This window comes from Carettochelys insculpta, chromosome 1 (assembly GCF_033958435.1).
Source record: "Carettochelys insculpta isolate YL-2023 chromosome 1, ASM3395843v1, whole genome shotgun sequence".
In the NCBI taxonomy this organism is placed as follows: Eukaryota; Metazoa; Chordata; order Testudines; family Carettochelyidae; genus Carettochelys; species Carettochelys insculpta.
Window position 1 is genome coordinate 13,361,015 of NC_134137.1, and position 18,526 is coordinate 13,379,540.

The 18,526-nt window shown below is 49.9% G+C and overlaps 1 protein-coding gene across 1 annotated transcript in view; it reads right to left on the reverse strand.

Annotated features, from left to right (window-relative positions):
* LOC142001577 (disintegrin and metalloproteinase domain-containing protein 20-like) overlaps positions 1-18,526 on the reverse strand; it is a 106,764-nt gene that overhangs the window by 33,514 nt on the left and 54,724 nt on the right. Inside the window, exons 14-15 of the mRNA XM_074976969.1 lie at positions 14,372-14,564; positions 2,557-2,662 (exon numbers count right to left, since the gene is read on the reverse strand). Of these exons, the coding sequence (XP_074833070.1) occupies positions 2,557-2,662; positions 14,372-14,564 (299 nt within the window). The remainder of the gene's footprint in view (positions 1-2,556; positions 2,663-14,371; positions 14,565-18,526) is intronic.

An 18,526-nucleotide genomic window follows, 5' to 3' on the forward strand; every position in this document is an offset into this window, starting at 1 on the left:
ATTCTATGTGTGCCTTGCTAGTCCCACTAATGTTCCAGCATGATTACTGATCTTTCTGCCATGAAGGGCTCCGTACAGTTCAATCAACAGCTCATCAGTTCTGCTGCAGCAAGGCAGAAAGGTGAAAGCACAGCAATGGGATGGGCTACTTCTGCAGTGCTGTCAGTCTGATGCCTATGAATAAGAAACTGTGTCCTGAATTTTGATCATATACTGTAAACTTACTGTGCTACCACCATCCCTACTATCCTCCTCTGTAAATACTCTGGCATACATGGATGAAAGTAAGTAGCTGTAGTTTTCTCATTTATATCAGAGTTCTCACTAGCTATATCACAGTTGTTCTCTTTCATATCTGAGGGATCGAATCACTATGGTAGGAAACAATATAATGTTACTAGTTTTATTTACTTGAGCTGGGTCATTTTTGCATGTGGGAGATGTCTGTGGACTGACCCATGACTTCACATTTCTTTGTACCTACTGACTGGGTTAGTGTCTTCATCAGTGGACATTCTGGGTGCGTCTACATGAGCAAATACATTCAAAATCCAGGCCGCTAGACTGATTTCTTTCGGAAGAACCCGCGGAGTGTCTACACATACATGGCCCTCTTTTGAAATTAACTTTGAAAGAACTCCCCCATTCATTCGAAGTCGATCCTCCATTCCCGGGATGGCAAGAATGCCCTCCTTCGAAAGATAATTTTGAAAGACAGCAAGTGCAGACGCTCTGCGGCCTGCTCTTTGAAAGAGAGAGTCCTCCATGGCCGCGATCAGATGACAAGCAGCGGCGCCACTCACAGCACAAGCGGAGCTCTATGGTTCTAGCGTCTGGCAGCATCTAAGGATGCAGGCTCCCAGAAATCCTCGGGGAGGATGCTGAGAGTGTGCAGGCAGCGGGGAGCCCACACGGCTGCACAGCCTGCTCCCTGAGACAACACTCCAGACAGTCCAGCGCCCTCCTTGGCACCATGGCCAGCGGCCCCGAACCCTGTCCACCCCAGGGGCCCCCCCAAGGAAATCAGGTCCCCTCCCAGGCAGACACTGAGCTGCAGGACCTCCTCCCCCTCTGGGCAGACGAGGAGGTCCAGAACCAGACGGGGGTCTGGTGAAGGAATGAGGCAGATGGAATGCGCCTCACCACAGGCCTCACCAGCCAGGGTCGCCCCACCTGGACCCCAGACCACATGAGGTCCAAGGTGAAGGAGCTGTGCCAGGGGTACTGCTGGGCCCGGGACACGGCTGGGCAGTCAGAGGCAGCACCCACCAGCTCCCCTACTATCAAGAACTGGATCACCTCCTTGGGCGCAAGGGGGTGGGACGCCCATCTGTGCTGCTGGACACCGCAGTCCTAGGGACGGAGCAGGAGCCCAAGATGGGGACTAACGGGGAGTCCTGTCCCAGACCTGTGGCCAGCACCAGGAGCCCATGGAGTCTGGAAACCACCGGTGATGACAAGGGCTCAAGCGAGGGGGCCCTCATCATCAATGGCCTGTCTGGGCCGTCCAGCCGGGCCCCATCCATCCATATCTCCCCGGACTTCCTGGAGGGACCCACAGGTAAGTGGCCCACACACCAGCCACCCCAGGAACTGGGGAGGGGGCGTTTGGTCCTGCCCTGGGTGGCCATAACCCTCCCACATGCCCGGCCGTGTTCCCCAGGCATGGGCAGCGGGCCAACGTGCAGCACTCAGCACCACGTGGGTGGGACAGCACCACAGGCTGGCTGGCTGTGGAGGGACTGGGGGTAGCTTGGGACAGCCCGTGCCCTTGGCATCCACACAGGAAATCCCAGGGAATGGGTATCACAGGGCACCTGGGGGAGGGGGCGGGCTCAAGAGTCTGTACCTGGGACTAATGCCCCCTCCCCCTCCCCGCTCTTCCATTTTGTCTCCACAGCTCCTGTAGCCAGCAGCTGGACCAGCCCGACCACTGAGGGCAAGGGGGAGCAGCCCAGAACCTGTGCCATCCCTTCACGGACCCGCCGCTGGGCCATCCACCGGCACCATCGGGGTGGAGAGGAGGAAACAGGGGATGCTGCCCACATCGCAGCACTGTGGGACCTTTCCGGTGTGCTGCAGGAGTGGCTGGTCATAGAGCGGCAGGCCTGGGACTGGGTGGAGGCCAACCTGGACACCCTGACCCAGGCTGTGGCCAGCCACCTGGCCCCAACTGCTGCTCCATCACCACCCACTCCTGCAGCTTCCTTCCTGCCTCCACTCCACAGTCCCCCATCTGCCCAAAATTGAGGAGTAAAGGGACTTGGATGTACTCCCGGCTCTTTGAAGTACCAGCAGGTGAGCCATGGCTACATGAGCCGGCACTTCGAAGTTTAACACTTTGAAGTTGCTGCGGGTGGGGGAGGAATTTGCTTAATGAAGTGCTGCATATGCACCACAGCACTTCATTAATAAAATCCCAACACCCTACTTACCACGCTCCCTTCGAAGTACGGAGCTAGTGCAAACAAGCCCTGAGTAAGGAGTTTTTAATTTACAGTGGGTTTTTATTAGTGCATTTTCAGTGGACCTGAGTCATGAATAAATATAACTTACTTGTCTTCACACTTCGAGTAAGTAAGTCCATCCCCACCACAGTTGCCACTCCGGTCACCTTTAGCATTCACTGCTTTGAAACAACTCAGCGGTGCCAGATGTGCAGCTGCAATGATAGGAGAAGCACAACTTAAATGTCAAGGCAGAAGTAAAGCACACAATGTGCTGTATTAATGCCTCCAATCATATCAAGGCATTCAGGGGAAACTAAAGTTAAGTACTTTTAACCCTAATTCTTTGAGATGGACTCTGCATATTCACATGCAAGGGAGGTACTCCTGGTGCACATGGGATGGTGGAAAACTGAAGTAGTAGATCCTGTTGGATGCTCACATCCTCTCCTACCCTTGCCATCACTGTGGCTGAATTTTGTGAGGGCAAGGCTATAAAAGGTGGCATGGCATTTCGGTCACCCCACTGACTTCTATGACTTCCTCCAAGCATCAGGTTGTATTCAGGACTTCAGGGAAGAGGGAGTGGGTGTACAGAATGAATATGCGGAGCACATCTTGAAGAGTTCTGGTTACATTTTGATAACCTTGTTTCTTGTTTAAGTGTCCTCTGCGTGTTCCTACTCATGGGACAGTTTGCCAAGAAATTCTGCATTTAGATGAAGAGAGGTGGAAGTACTTTAGCACCACATTAGCTGTGTAGCTGGGGTGGGATTTGGAAATAACCCCCCCGATTCTGAAAGCCCTCTCTTCCCAAAACAAAGATGGGAGTCGTTTCAAAAGGCCCCCAGCTACACAGGTGGCGTGTGTTTTGAAACTGGTAGTTTCGAAGCATGCATGGCTGCCATTATGCTAATGAAGTGTCGCATATTCACGGCGCACTTCATTAGCATATTCCAAAGTGCCACATTAACATAGCGTTTTCGAAAGCAGGGGCTAGTGTGGCCACTGTGGTCTGGCTGTAAACAATTATCTTGTATTTTTTTCACAACCCTCCTCCCTCCTATTTCTGAATAGCCTCTCTCTTTAGAAGGGAATTTTGAGGAGTAAAGGGACTTTGAAGTAGCCCGGGCACTCTGATGTACTGGCAGGTTAGCCACTGCTACACGCGAGCCAGCACTTTGAAGTTTGCCACTTTGAAGTTGCTGGGGGGTGGGGAGAAGAATTAGCTCAATGAAGTGCTGCATATGCACCGCAGCACTGCATTAGTAATCTCCCGACACCCTACTTACCATGCTCCCTTATCAACTGGGCGCTAGTGTAGACACAGCCATTATCTTTTTAAAATGATGTAATCAGATTTTGCAAACACCATCATCTTTTTCCCACAGATTTTATCTGTGTTGTACCATCACAGCTTGACGGTTAGCCACTCTTATGACAACTATAGGAGAAGTAAATACTTTTGTTCCCAGAATATCTTTAATTTTTCCTTCATCGTGAGATGAGGAAGACTGAATCTGACAGCTGTAAGATCTGTAGGCTGCAGCCTCTCCCAGAACTAGGAAACATATGTGAGAAGTGAAGAAAGAGGGAGGCGAGCAAGTGAGCCTGCTGCTGAAGAAGCTACCGGGTGAGAGCGCTGATCTCTGGGTGAGGGAGCGTGTGCTTTAACTGCTGGCATTTGAACTGCCATTTTGATTCCAGGTGGGGGGAGTTTCAGTTTCAGTTGCAGTGGCAGCTGGGACTGCCTGCCTGACCTTTTGCTCCCTTGATCAGCCTTCCCTTGCGTGACTCACAGGGGGAGGGCCTGAGAGAGGCCAGCAGGCTTAAAAGCCAGAGGCAGGAGCGACCAGGGCAGAGAAGCGGACAGGGAGCTGCAGACAGGGGAGTTTAAGAGGGAGTGTGGGAGGGAGTGTGACAGAGGACTATAATGGTTAGGAAGACCCGCAACACCTGTGCCAGCACTACTGCTGTCTCCTCCACTTTGCCTGTAGTCAGACAGCCTGCCTGACCATGGATGTTTCTACCCAGATCCTGGTGTGGTTCTGCAAGGACTGTGACTTGCCGTTCCCACTTACTGATACCCAGGCTGAGGGGAATATTCAGTGTGGAAGGTGCCTGCTGGTGGAATCTCTCAGGCGGCAGGTGGGGGAGCTACAGGAGGAGGTGGCCAGGTTGAGGAGTATCCGAGTCCATGAGCGGTTCCTGGATAGTATTCAGGTGGAGACTGCGGAGGTGACTGTCCCAGTGCACAGGACGGCTGATAAACCACTGGAGGAGGTGGACCAGGGTGGACACTGGCAGCTGGTTACTTCTCGCAGCGGGCAGTGTCCCACCCCTGCTCAGAACCCTCCCACCGTGGTACTGGAAAACCGTTATGCTGTACTTGATACAGGAGACCATGAATTACCCTGTACAGAAGAGGAGAAGCCTCGTACCCCCAAGGCTGGGAAGTCTACTGCCACCCCTGCAAGAAGGAAACGTAGAGTAGTGGTGGTTGGAGACTCTCTTCTGAGGGGGACGGAGGTGCCCGTCTGTCGCCCTGACATTTCCTCTTGGGAGGTGTGCTGCCTGCCGGGGGCCCGTATCCGAGACGTTACGCAGGCATTGTCGAGGATTGTCCGGCCCTCTGACTACTATTCCATGCTTCTCATCCATGTGGGCACTAATGATACTGCGAGGTGTGACGCTGAGCAGGTCAAGAGTGACTTCAGGGCTCTGGGGGCATGGGTGAGGGAGTTTGGGGCGCAGGTGGTATTCTCTTCAATCCTGCCTGTCAGAGGTAGGGGCCCAGGCAGAGACAGGTGTATCCTGGAGGTGAATGCTTGGTTGCGTAGATGGTGTCTCCAGGAAGGCTTTGGTTTCTTTGACCACAGGATCCTTTTCCGGGAAGGACTTCTAGGCAGAGATGGCGTTCACCTTTCGAGGAGGGGGAAGACCATATTTGGACACAGGCTGGCTAACCTAGTGAGGAGGGCTTTAAACTAGGTTCAACGGGGGCAGGGGAGCAAAGCCTGCAGGTAAGTGGAGAGCATGGATACCTGGGAGATGAACTTGAAATGGGAGGGAGTATGGGAGAGTAAAAAGAGGGCCAGGGCAAAACTGGGAGGCAAGACCAAATCAATGTCTGAGATGCCTATATACAAATGCAAGAAGTATGGGAAATAAACAAGAAGAATTGGAAGTACTAATAAATGAATACAACTATGATATTGTTGGCATCACAGAAACTTGGTGGGATAATACTCATGATTGGAATGTTGGTATTGAAGGGTACAGCCTGCTTAGGAAGGACAGACAGGGAAAGAAGGGAGGAGGTGTTGCCTTGTATATTAAAAATGTACACACTTGGACAGAGGTGGAGATGGACGTAGGAGATGGATGGGTTGAAAGTCTCTGGGTTAGACTCAGAGGAGTAAAAAACAAGGATGAGGTCCTACTAGGCGTCTACTACAGGGCCCCTAGCCAGGTTGAAGAGGTGGATGAGGCTTTCTTTAAACAGCTAACAAAATCATCCAGGACCCAGAATTTGGTGGTGATGGGGGACTTCAACTATCCAGGTATATGTTGGGAAACTAATACAGCAGGGGACAGACTGTCCAATAAATTCTTGGATTGCATTGCAGACAACTTTTTATTCCAAAAGGTTGAAAAAGCTACCAGGGGGGAAGCTGTTCTAGATTTAATTTTAACAAATAGGGAGGAAATTATTGAGAATTTGAAAGTGGAATGATGCTTGGGTGAAAGTGATCATGAAACCATAGAGTTCACAATTCTAAGGAAGGGTAGAAGGGAAAACAGTACAATAGAGATAATGGATTTCAGGAGGGCAGATTTTGGTAAACTCAGACAGCTGGTAGGTAAGGTCCCGGAAGCTAAACTGAGGGGAAAAACGGCTGAGGAGAGTTGGCAGTTTTTTAAAGGGACATTATTAAGGGCCCAAAAGCAAGCTATCCCACTGTGTAGGAAAGATAGAAAACATGGCAAAAGACTGCCTTGGCTTAACCAGGAGATCTTGCATGATCTCAAACTAAAAAAGGAATCGTATAAGAAATGGAAACTAGGACAAATTACAAAGGATGTATATAGGCAAACAACACGAGTGTGCAGGAGCAAGATTAGAAAGGCTAAGGCACAAAATGAGCTCAAGCTAGCTACAAGCATAAAGGGAAACAAGAAGGCTTTTTACAAATACATTGGTAACAAGAGGAAGACCAAGGAGAGGGTAGGGCCATTGGTCAGTGACAAGGGAGAAACAGTAACAGGGAATTTGGAAATGGCAGAGATGTTTAATGATTTCTTTGTTTCGGTCTTCACTGAGAAATCTGAAGGAATGCCTGACATAGAGAATGCTAGTGAAAAAGGGGTAGGTTTAGAAGTTGAAATACGAAAAGAACAAATTAAAATTTACTTAGAAAAATTAGATGTCTGCAAATCACAGGGCCTGATGAAATGCATCCTAGAATCCTCAAGGAGCCTTTAGCCTATCTGAGCCTTTAGCAATCATTTTTGGAAAATCATGGGAGATGGGAGAGATTCCAGAAGAGTGGAAAAGGGCAAATATAGTACCCATGTATAAAAAGGGGAACAAGAATAACCCGGGAAACTACAGGCCAGTCAGCTTAACTTCTGTGCCAGGAAAGATAATGGAGCAGGTCATTAAAGAAATCATCTGCAAGCAGTTGGAAGGTGGTAAGGTGATATGGAACAGCCAGCATGGTTTTGTTAAAAACAGATCATGTCAAACCAATCTAATAGCTTTCTTTGATAGAATAATGAGCCTTGTGGATAAAGGAGAAGCAGTGGATGTGATATACCTAGACTTCAGTAAAGCATTTGACACGGTCTCGCACAATATACTTATCAATAAACTACTCAAATACAACTTAGATGGGGCTACGATAAGGTGGGTGAACAACTGGCTGGACAACCGTACCCAGAGAGTAGTTATTAATGGCTTTCAATCCTGCTGGAAAAGTATAACTAGTGGGGTTCTGCAGGGGTCTGTTTTAGGACCAGTTCTGTTCAATATCTTCATTAACGATTTAGATATTGACATAGAAAGTACACTTATTAAGTTTGCAGATGATACCAAGCTGGAAGGGGTTGCAACTGCTTTGGAGGATAGGGTCATAATTCAAAAGGATCTGGATAAACTGGAGAAATGGGCTGAGGTAAACAGGATGAAGTTTAATAAGGACAAATGCAAAGTGCTCCACTTGGGAAGGAACAATCAGTTTCACACATACAGAATGGGGAGAGACTGTCTAGGAACAACTAGAGCAGAAAGGGATCTAGGGCTTTTAGTGGACCACAAGCTAAATATGAGTCAACAGTGTGATGCTGTTGCAAAAAAAGCAAACATGATTCTAGGATGCATTAACAGGTGTGTTGTGAACAAAACACGAGAAGTCATTCTCCCGCTCTACTCTGCACTGGTTAGGCCTCAGCTGGAGTATTGTGTCCAGTTCTGGGCACCGCAGTTCAGGAAGGATGTGGAGAAATTGGAGAGGGTCCAGAGGAGAGCAACGAGAATGATCAAAGGTCTAGAGAACATGACCTATGAAGAAAGGCTGAAAGAATTGGGCTTGTTTAGTTTGGAAAAGAGAAGATTGAGGGGGGACATGATAGCAGTTTTCAGGTATCTAAAAGGGTGTCATAAGGCAGAGGGAGGGAACTTGTTCTTCCTGGCCTCTGAGGATAGAACAAGAGGCAATGGACTTAAATTGCAGCAGGGGAGGTTCAGGTTGGACATTAGGAAAAAGTTCCTAACTGTCAGGGTGATCAAACATTGGAATGAATTTCCAAGGGAGGTGGTAGAATATCCATCACTGGAGATATTTAAGAAGAGGTTAGATAGATGGCTTTCAGGGATGGTCTAGAAAGTGCTTGGTCCTGCCATGAGGGCAGGGGGCTGGACTCAATGGCCTCTCGAGGTCCCTTCCAGTCCTACTCTTCTATGATTCTGTGAAAGGCTCAGGCAGTAATTGCTGGCATGTAAAATTAAACAAGCTCACAAAGGAGTTTTCAACTAAGGACTTGGGGAAAAACAACAGGTGGGGATCATCACATAATTCAGACAGAGATGTCTCTTATGGGAAAATGTATTGAAGGGATATTCTTTATCCTAATGAAGAGGAGAGGACAGACCTGAAGAGAAACAGCCAATTGAAAAAGAGTCCCATTTCATTACATCACAGTGAGGCAGGTGAATAAATACTGAAACATTTTATTAGTGACTTTTGTAGTGGGGCAGAGTTGCTGCCCACTGACCCACTAGAAGCCATTTTGGACTCAGCCTGCGCCTCCCAGTCAGCTGACTGGAAGTCAGGAGGCAGGGCCAGGACTATATAGCCCAGCCTAGGGGCTCAGTAGGAGACTAGCTTCCAGGGGAGCCAGAGGTCTGCTCCAGACTCACGGCCTGGGAAGCTGAGAACCTGGAAGCAGCCACAGACTGGCATGGACCTCCCGGAACCCAGCTGACTCAGGAAACCTGGAGAAACCGCCCGGACACCCGGGTATGTGCTGGGGCCAAGACCAGGAGTGGCCCAGGGAATAGTGAGGACCAGTAAAGGTCCGTGGGTCAGTGTGTTGCAGTCTGGATTCCCTGCTGACCTCTGTAGCAGACAGCTCTGCTGCCACCAGGGCCCTTGGCCAGGACGCAGTGGAGTGGGTGGGCCCATGTCCCTCCTGCCACAGTCTTCACTCAGCTCGGCTAGCACAGGCGAAGTGTCTGTGTCCCTTTTTGAACTCTGTAGACTGTTGGCTGCTCTGCCCTCAGCTAGGGCCTGGGCCTCCTGAGACTGCGTAAACTGCATTGGCAGCCCCACCCTGAGCCAGGGTCTGGGCCTCCTAAGACTGCTTGTTTATTGTCCCACACTGAGCTAGGGGCTAGGCCCATCCTGAGACTGGGTCTTTGCTGCCCTGCCCTGAGCTTGGGCCTGGGCATATTGGCTACGTCTACACGTGCACGCTACATCGAAATAGCTTATTTCTATGTAGCGACATCGAAATAAGCTATTTCGATGAATAACGTCTACACGTCCTCCAGGGCTGGCAACGTCGATGTTCAACTTCGACGTTGGGCAGCACCACATCGAAATAGGCGCTGCGAGGGAATGTCTACACACCAAAGTAGCACACATCGAAACAAGGGTGCCAGGAACAGCTGCAGACAGGGTCATAGGGCGGACTCAACAACAAGCCGCTCCCTTAAAGGGCCCCTCCCAGACACACTTGCACTAAACAACACAAGATCCACAGAGCCGACAACTGGTTGCAGACCCTGTGCATGCAGCATGGATCCCCAGCTGCCGCAGCAGCAGTCAGAAGCCCTGGGCTAAGGGCTGCTGCACACGGTGACCATAGAGCCCCGCAGGGGCTGGAGAGAGGGCGTCTCTCAACCCGTCAGCTGATGGCCGCCATGGCGGACCCCGCTATTTCGACGTTGCGGGACGCGGATCGGCTACACGTGCCCTACTTCGACGTTCAACTTCAAAGTAGGGCGCTATTCCCATCCCCTCATGGGGTTAGTGACTTCGACATCTCGCTGCCTAATGTCGATTTCAACTTCGAAATAGTGCCCAACACGTGTAGCCGTGACGGGCGCTATTTCGAAGTTGGCGCCACTACTTCGAAGTAGCGTGCACGTGTAGACACGGCCATTGAGAGCACGAAGGCGCTGCCCTAACCTAGGGTGAGGCCAAGACTTGAGTTAATTCCAAAGCGCCCACCTGAAGTAAGGCTGGGCTCATGAACTGCTGCTCCTCACCCTCCTGAGGCAAGGTGGGGGGCAAAGAACTATTGATTTGGGGGTCTGTTATGGGACCCATGGCAGTGGGATGGAATGGCTGCCCACTGACCCAGAGGGAGAGGAACACCTCCAGGAAGTCCAGCTGGCTATACTTCATACAAATATTAAAAAGATAAATACTAGAATAGGTGCATTGGAAAATTTAATATTAAATGAGGATATTGAAAGAGTGAAAATTAATCAGACATGTTAATGTCATGGTAAAAACACACAGGAATGCCCAAGTAGGTCATCACTACATGAGGAAAAGAATAGAGTCAAATACATTAAAAACCCTGAAATAAATCAAACAGAACCACAGACTCTCTAATAGAAATTCCATGCTTGAATAAGAAGAATGCAGTAGTAGGAATATCCTACCAACCACTTGACTGTGATAGTGACAGTGACTAAAATATGCCCAGGGAAAAGAAAGAGGAATCTAATATAGTGGGTTTCTGAAGCACGGCTGAGAGGGCCAAATCAGAATGGATTCCTTATAGACAGGGCTACTTAGGGACAAAGATTAGGGGGTCCTCCACTGTAAGGCACACCAAACCAGTTACAAACAGCACACTGGCTAACCAGAAATCACACAAGCAATTCCCTCAGATACTCCAGCTCTCCTGTGCCACAACCAGTATCACTCCTTACACAGATGAGAGGTTATGAAAACTGGTCTCACCAAATCCAAACAAGTTTTTCTGATCCCTAAGGACCAGCCATATTCCCAGGTCAATGTCTTACCCCAAAGAGCGCGATGTGCCAATTCTTTAGAATCTAAAATCTAAAGTTTATTAATAAAAAGAAAGAAAGAAAGAAAAGATTGAGAATAAAATTGTTAAAGGAATCAAATTACATACAGCGATACAAAATTCTTGGTGCAGGCTTGTAGCAGAGTTGGAAATAATTTGCTGTCTTTTAACTCTCTGGAATAATACTGGGCTAAGATGGGTCATCAGTCCATTGGGGCTTAATTCATAGCAAAGATGCTCCTGAAGGGATGAGAAGGAATGAAGACAAATGGAAGACCCACTAGGACCCTTTTTACACCCTTCCCTATTTGGAGGGAATTCCATTGTTCTTCTTCTTTGAAAATACATCCAAGATGGAGTTAGTCACATGAGCAGGTCACCTGTCCATGCATGACTCAGTCCTTTTTAGGTAGTCATTGATTACAGGCTGGTCTGAAAGATCACAGCAAAAAGTTCCTCCAGTGTGGACTGGCACCTATTAACACCCATTATCCGTTAAGTACTCCTATTAACTTAACTGGCAACCCTTTGATAATAGGTTGGCCAAGCTTCCTGTTTATGTCTCTTACAAGCAAACATTTGAAATACAAGTACAAAGCCAATTGTCATAACTTCAAATCAAAAATGATACACTCATATGAGCAGGACACACAGAATCATCAACTCATTCGGTGGTTGTACAAGATTTGGGGCAAAGATATGGCAGTGGTTGTGATTATGTTTTATGTGTTCATCTCAAAAATTCAATAAAGAGAGACAAAAACCAGAAACCCAGGAATAAAGCGGGATTTCAACTATCCCCATTCTGAATGGGAACATATCACCTCAGGACAGAATGAAGAGATACAATTTCTGTATAAGACTAATGGCGGCTTCTTAGAGCAGGCAGTGCTGGAATCTTCATGGGAAGAGACAATTCTTGACTTAATCCTAAGTAGCACATATATCAGAGGGGTAGCCACTAATTCTGTATGTTGAAAAACAACAAAAAGTCCTGTGGCACCTTATAGACCAACAGATATTTTGGAGCACAAGCTTTTGTGGACAAGCATCCGCTTCATCAAATGCATGAGTGGGAGGTTCCAGAGGAAGGTTTAAATATATGGGCTTATGGAAAGGGAGGAGTCTCAGTCAAGGGGAGGGCCAGAGTTGACAAGGTCTGTTCAGTCATGGAGGATGTGGTCCATTATCAGCAGTTAATGTGGAGTTGTAAACATCAAGGCTACGTCTACACTAGCCAAAAACTTCAAAATGGCCATGCAAATGGCCATTTTGAAGTTTACTAATGAAGTGGTGAAATACATATTCAGCGCTTCATTAGCATGCGGGCGGCTGCGGCACTTTGAAATTGATGCAGCTCGCTGCCGCGCGGCTCGTTCAGACAGGGCTCCTTTTCGAAAGGACCCCACCTACTTCGAAGTCCCCTTATTCCTATGAGCAGATGGGAATAAGGGGACTTCGAAGTAGCCGGGGTCCTTTCAAAAAGGAGCCCCATCTGGACGAGCCACGCGGCGGTGAGCCGCATCAATTTCAAAGTGCCGCAGCTGCCCGCATGCTAATGAAGTGCTGAATATGTATTTCAGTGCTTCATTAGCAAACTTTGAAATGGCCACTTGCATGGCCATTTTGAAGTTTTGGGCTAGTGTAGACATAGCCCAAGAGAGGAGAAATAAGGTCAGTTAAGTTAGGGAGGATGTGGGCCATTATTAGTAGCTAATGTGGAGGTATGAACATGAAGAGTGTAGAAACGGCTTTTGTAATTGGCCAAGCAGCCTCTGCTCAATCCTTGGTTGATGGTGTCAAATTTGCAAATGAATTGCAGCTCTGCAGTTTCTCTTTGGTGTCTGTTTTTTAAGTTTTGTTGTTGTTGTTGTTTTTGTAGGATTGCTACTCTTAAATCAGTTATTGAGAGTCCAGGGAGATTGAAATGTTCTCCCACAGGTTTTTGTATGTTACTGTTCCTGATGTCTGATTTGTGTCTACTTATTCTTTTATGTAGACACTGTCCTGTATATAGGATCTGCTGCCAGAAGTGAATAGAGCTGAATTGTTCAGTAATAGCAGTCATAATGTAACTCACTTCAATTTAAGATCCTTATGTAACCCACACCCCTAGGTGTGGTTAACTGTCCCACGTAATGGTGCCTAGACCACTTCACAGAGAAAGAATAAGTATGCTCTGCAGTCTAATCTGAGAGCCAGCTGGCCTTTAGCTCAAGCTGTAGAGGGCACTGCACTAAGCTCTAGAGGTGCTAGGTTGAAGACTGCCTGTGAATTGTTACACTTGAAGTGGGGAAAATACCAGAGAAATTAACCACAACAGTGTTTAACATCAAAAAGGAGAACTACACAAAAATAAGGAAGCTAATTAAACTGAAATGAAAGAGAAGAATCACAAGAGTGAAATGCCTACATACTTTTTAAACACACCGAAATAGAGGCTCAAATTGTGTGTATATCCCAAATTAAGAATGGAAACACGGGAAAAGGAGGAAAAATGCCACAACGCTCTTTTCTGGGATGGGAAGAGACGGGGCCGAAGGCTTTCAGCAGGGGACCTCTGTATCTAATAACCTTCTCACATCAAACAAGATGCTGAGAGTGACTGCATTTTTACTGGGGGTCTCAAGACTCTTTCCTCTTTAAAATATTGCCTGTTTCATTAACTCTCACCTAGCACCTTCTGTAGTAGTAGTAGTAGTAGTAGTAGGCATCCTTCAGTCTACGTAGACTATGGATTGCGCCCTTTGTAGTTCCATTTGGAATCATCATTTGCAGCGTTGACTATGACTGTGAAGGCCCACATGAGAGTGACAGTCCTTGCTGCATCTGTTGCATGTGTAATGGGTGTCTGGCAGATCCTTACTGTGCTTTCTGTGGGCTCGCTTCTCCTCTGCTAGCTGTCTGATCCTCATCTCACCCTTCTGAAGGCCCTTGTGTAGTCCCAAAACCAGCCGTTCCCACCAGTAAGCTGGCTTGTGAGTTAGGAGGCACTCCAAATCTCTTCTCTTGCTTCCTGAGCTGAGGAAGCATGGAGGAACCAAAAGCAGGGGAAATATGGCACAATGAGGCTGTTTAGACATTTCAGTGATCAGTGTTATGGAATAACAGTACTTATATGCAGGACTGACATGCAAAATAATTAGAAGGGAAACTCAGGGGAAAGGGCAGATTCCTCGCAGAGGTGAGTCAGGATAAACCAAGCTTGCAGCCACTCCCATAAGCCTCACAAACTTTCCCTTCTTTCTACAGAGTCCACGAGCCTAAACATCTGTTATCAAGTTCCCAGATGGCAATCTCTTGAGAGCTGGCTAATTTCTTAAGAGTTAATTAATATTGCTATGGATTTTTGTACATAATAATGCAAGACTTGCCTTTGCCAAATATAGCTTTGCACTGCCTTTCGTGGTTATGGCATTGCCCTTGGAAACAATGGTCTTTGTCACCACATGGAGTTCCATCTTGCTTCAATACATCCTCTGGGCACAAGTGTGAAGTCCCATTGCAGTACTCAGGAAGGTCACACTCACCAATGCTTTCTCTGCAGATTTTTCCTTGTCGATGAAACTGTTAAAATAATAATACAAAGATCAGGATGTGATTTCTCTCTGCTGGGACATCCCATGAGCCACCATTTGCCTTCTTAACATATCTTTGGTTTAGAAGTCCCCAAACATCTCATAGAGAAGGAAAATGCAGAAATGCAGAAAGTCACCTGTATTTAGTTTCTTAGCCATTTATTTTAATACAGATAAGGTAAGAGGAAGAACCAACATAAATACACCTTTTGCTGTTTATTAAGGACTTCCATCTAATTTCAGTTCTCAAAATATCTGCCAGTTCTTTCCATACTCACATGATGATAAAATTAATCAGGCTCTTAATCAATAATACTGAAGAAAGGAAAACAAAGTTTATGCCCAGCTATTCATTTTTCCAAGTTGGGTCTGCTGAGGTTAGAGCTGGGGACACTTCAGAAGCTAGATCTGTCAGTCATTGGGACAGGGGGATGGCTCTCCCTAACAACGTCCTCTCCAGAATGACTATTAAATAGAAATGGTATTAGCCTAGTACCTAGAAGCCATAGGCTACGTCTACACGTGCACGCTACATCGAAATAGCTAATTTCGAAGTAGCGACATCGAAATAGCCTATTTCGATGAATAACGTCTACACGTCCTCCAGGGCTGGCAACGTCGATGTTCAACTTCGACGTTGCTCAGCCCAACATCGAAATAGGCGCAGCAAGGGAACGTCTACACGCCAAAGTAGCACACATCGAAATAAGGGAGCCAGGCACAGCTGCAGACAGGGTCACGGGGCGGACTCAACAGCAAGTCGCTCCCTTAAAGGGCCCCTCCCAGACACACTTTCATTAAACAGTGCAAGATACACAGAGCCAACAACTAGTTGCAGACCCTGTATATGCAGCACGGACCCCCAGCTGCAGCAGCAGCAGCCAGAAGCCCTGGGCTAAGGGCTGCTGCACACGGTGACCACAGAGCCCCGCAAGGGCTGGAGAGAGAGTATCTCTCAACCCCCCAGCTGATGGCCGCCATGGAGGACCCCGCTATTTCGATGTTGCGGGACGCGGATCGTCTACACGTCCCTACTTCGATGTTGAACGTTGAAGTAGGGCGCTATTCCCATCCCCTCATGGGGTTAGCGACTTCGACGTCTCGCCGCCTAACGTCGATTTCAACTTCGAAATAGCGCCCAACACGTGTAGCCGCGACGGGCACTATTTCGAAGTTACTGCCGCTACTTCGAAGTAGCGTGCACGTGTAGACGCAGCCATAGTCAGGGAACCAGATTCCCTTGTGCTCAGTGCTGTACAAACACAGAGTGTAGGAAGTCCGGAGACGCCCAGCCCTTAGCCTAGGGTGGGCGGCACCCAAAAAGGGTTAGAACACCAGCCCCGCACTCAGTTTGGGGAGATCAGCAGTTCACCGTTACAAGACAATACAGGCCCCGGCCCTCAGTCTAGGGCGGGGCAGCACTTCTCAATAGCAATACAGTACCGGCCCAGCCCTCAGTCCAGGGCGGGGCAGCAGTTCATAATAATGTACAATTCCGGCCCAGCCCTCGGTTTGGGGTGGGGCAACGGCCCAGGGTTTGAGCACAGGCCCAGCCCTCAGTTTGGGGCGGGGCAACAGCACAAGGGTTTAAGCACAGGCCCAGCCCTCAGTTTGGGACGGGGCACCAGCACAAGGGGGTTAGCACAGGCCCAGCGCAGGCTGGCCCTGTCAAGGAGGGGGTAGGGGGTCGCAGGCCCTCCCACTCCACTGCGACCCAGCCCGGGGCCCTGGGAGTCGCTCACACACGACCACGGCAGTGGGGATCCAGGCCGCAACACACTGCCATGGGTTTGGGAGCGTTGTTCCCCGGGCCACTTCCTACCTCTCCCTCTGCTGGCAGAAGGTCCCAGTCCATCTGGTCGGGGGGTCCCCCTAGGTCGGTCTCCGCCAGGTCGTCCACCTTCGGGGGCTCCGGCCAGTCGCTCATATCAATGTCATTGGGATAGTCGGGCGGCGGTAGCACAGGGGACCCGAGGCGATCCTGGGCCTGAGGGCTGTAGGGATCCGCCGGGACTCTGGGGCAGACCGCTCCCGGGGCTTCTTCCAAGGCGGGGGGTCTCCGCCGGCGTGAAGGTCCTGGCAGGTCTGGGAAGTCCGGGTAGCCCCCTGGGGCATCTGGATCCGGGGTAGTTCGGAGCTGCTGGGAGCTTGCTCCCCTGGCCTGGCCGGGCGGCGACAGGCCCTCTGCCCTTGGCGCTGGGGAGCTCGTGCAGGCGCCTCCTCCCTGCCCGGAGGCCCAGGCTTTAATGGGTCCTGAGCCCTGCCTTTGGCTCTTCTAGCCCTGGGCCCTGCCCTCTGAGGGGCGGGCCTCTGGTATTCTGGCTCCGGACCCTCCCACCAGGGCCTCTGCGCAGCCTCCTCTGCCTCTGAGTCAGCAGGAGGCCATACTGACTCACTACACTCCCCCCCCTGAAATCCGTCTCCCGTGCCATGGGGGCGGACTCCTCCCTCTCCCCCAGGCGGGAAAGGAAGTCGGCGTTTATATGGTCTTTACCTGCCCGATGACGTACGTCGAAGGCATATGGTTGTAACGCTAAATACCAGCGCATAATACGGGCATTGGTATCCTTCATTCGGGACAGCCACTGTAACGGTGCATGGTCCGTAACTAGGGTGAAGGGGGCGCCCAACAGGTAATATCTAAGGGCGTCGCAGGCCCACTTCACCGCCAGGGCTTCCTTTTCTATTACAGCATAGCACTGTTCCCTCGGAAACAGCTTCCGGCTGATATAGACTACCGGATGATCTTCGCCGTTGATCTCCTGGGACAGGACAGCCCCCAGGCCTACCCCGATGCATCAGTCTGCAGAATGAACAGACGGGTGAAGTCGGGGCTGTAGAGAACTGGTTCCTGCATTAGGCACTGTTTCAGTGTCCGGAATGCCTTGTCTGTAGCTGCAGTCTATACTACCCTTTGCAGCTGGGCTTTCATCAAAAGCTGCATCAGGGGGGTGGCAATTGAAGCAAACTCCGGGATGAAGCGTCAATAGTACCCTGCCAGTCCCAAGAACCGTCGTACCTGCCACTTGGTACTGGGGGGAGGGCAGGCCGCTAGGGCCTGCACCTTGTCTATGAGGGGCTTTACCTGGCCCCCTCCTATAGTGTACCTGAGGTACGTCGTCTCCTGCCATCCAATGCGGCACTTCTTCGGGTTCATTGTTAGGCCTGCTGCCCTCAGGGACCTAAGGACCGCTGCCACCCGGTCCAGGTGTTCTTCCCAGTGGTGACTATATACGACGATGTCGTCGAGGTAGGCCGCGGCGTAGTCCCGGTGGGGCTGAAGTAGACGGTCCATCAGCCGCTGGAAGGTTGCTGGGGCGCCGTGGAGACCGAAAGGCATTCGGGTGAACTGGTATAGGCCTGATGGAGTTGCAAAGGCCGTCTTCTCCCATGAAGAAGGTGCCAAGGGGATCTGCCAGTACCCCTTGCTGAGATCAAGGGTACTGAAATAGCGGGCCGCCCCCAGACATCCCAACAGTTCATCGACCCGGGGCATCGGATATGCATCGAATTTGGAGATCGCGTTCACCCGCCTGAAGTTGATGCAAAATCTCCGAGCGCCATCAGGCTTCGGGACAAATACCACAGGGCTGTGCCACTCACTTTGGGACGGTTCTATGACTCCCAGGGCTAGCATCGCCTGTACCTCCTCTTCTACCACTTCTCGCATCCGGAAGGGTAGTGGGCGCGTGGCGTCGCGAACCACCTTCCCAGGTTCCATACAGATGACATGGCAGACCAGAGAGGTGTGTCCGGGGAGGGCGGTGAAGTTCTCCTGGAATGCCTGGAGGAGGCACTGGGCCTGCTTCCGCTGCTCATTGGTCAGCGTTGCCCCAAGGGCCGGTCGTGCCGGTTCCTCCCCGTGAGGCACCTGGGGTCCTAGCTCGGGGTCCAGGGGGCAGGGGTTTATCATGAAGCCCTCCCGGTCCCGCCATGGTTTTAGGAGGTTGA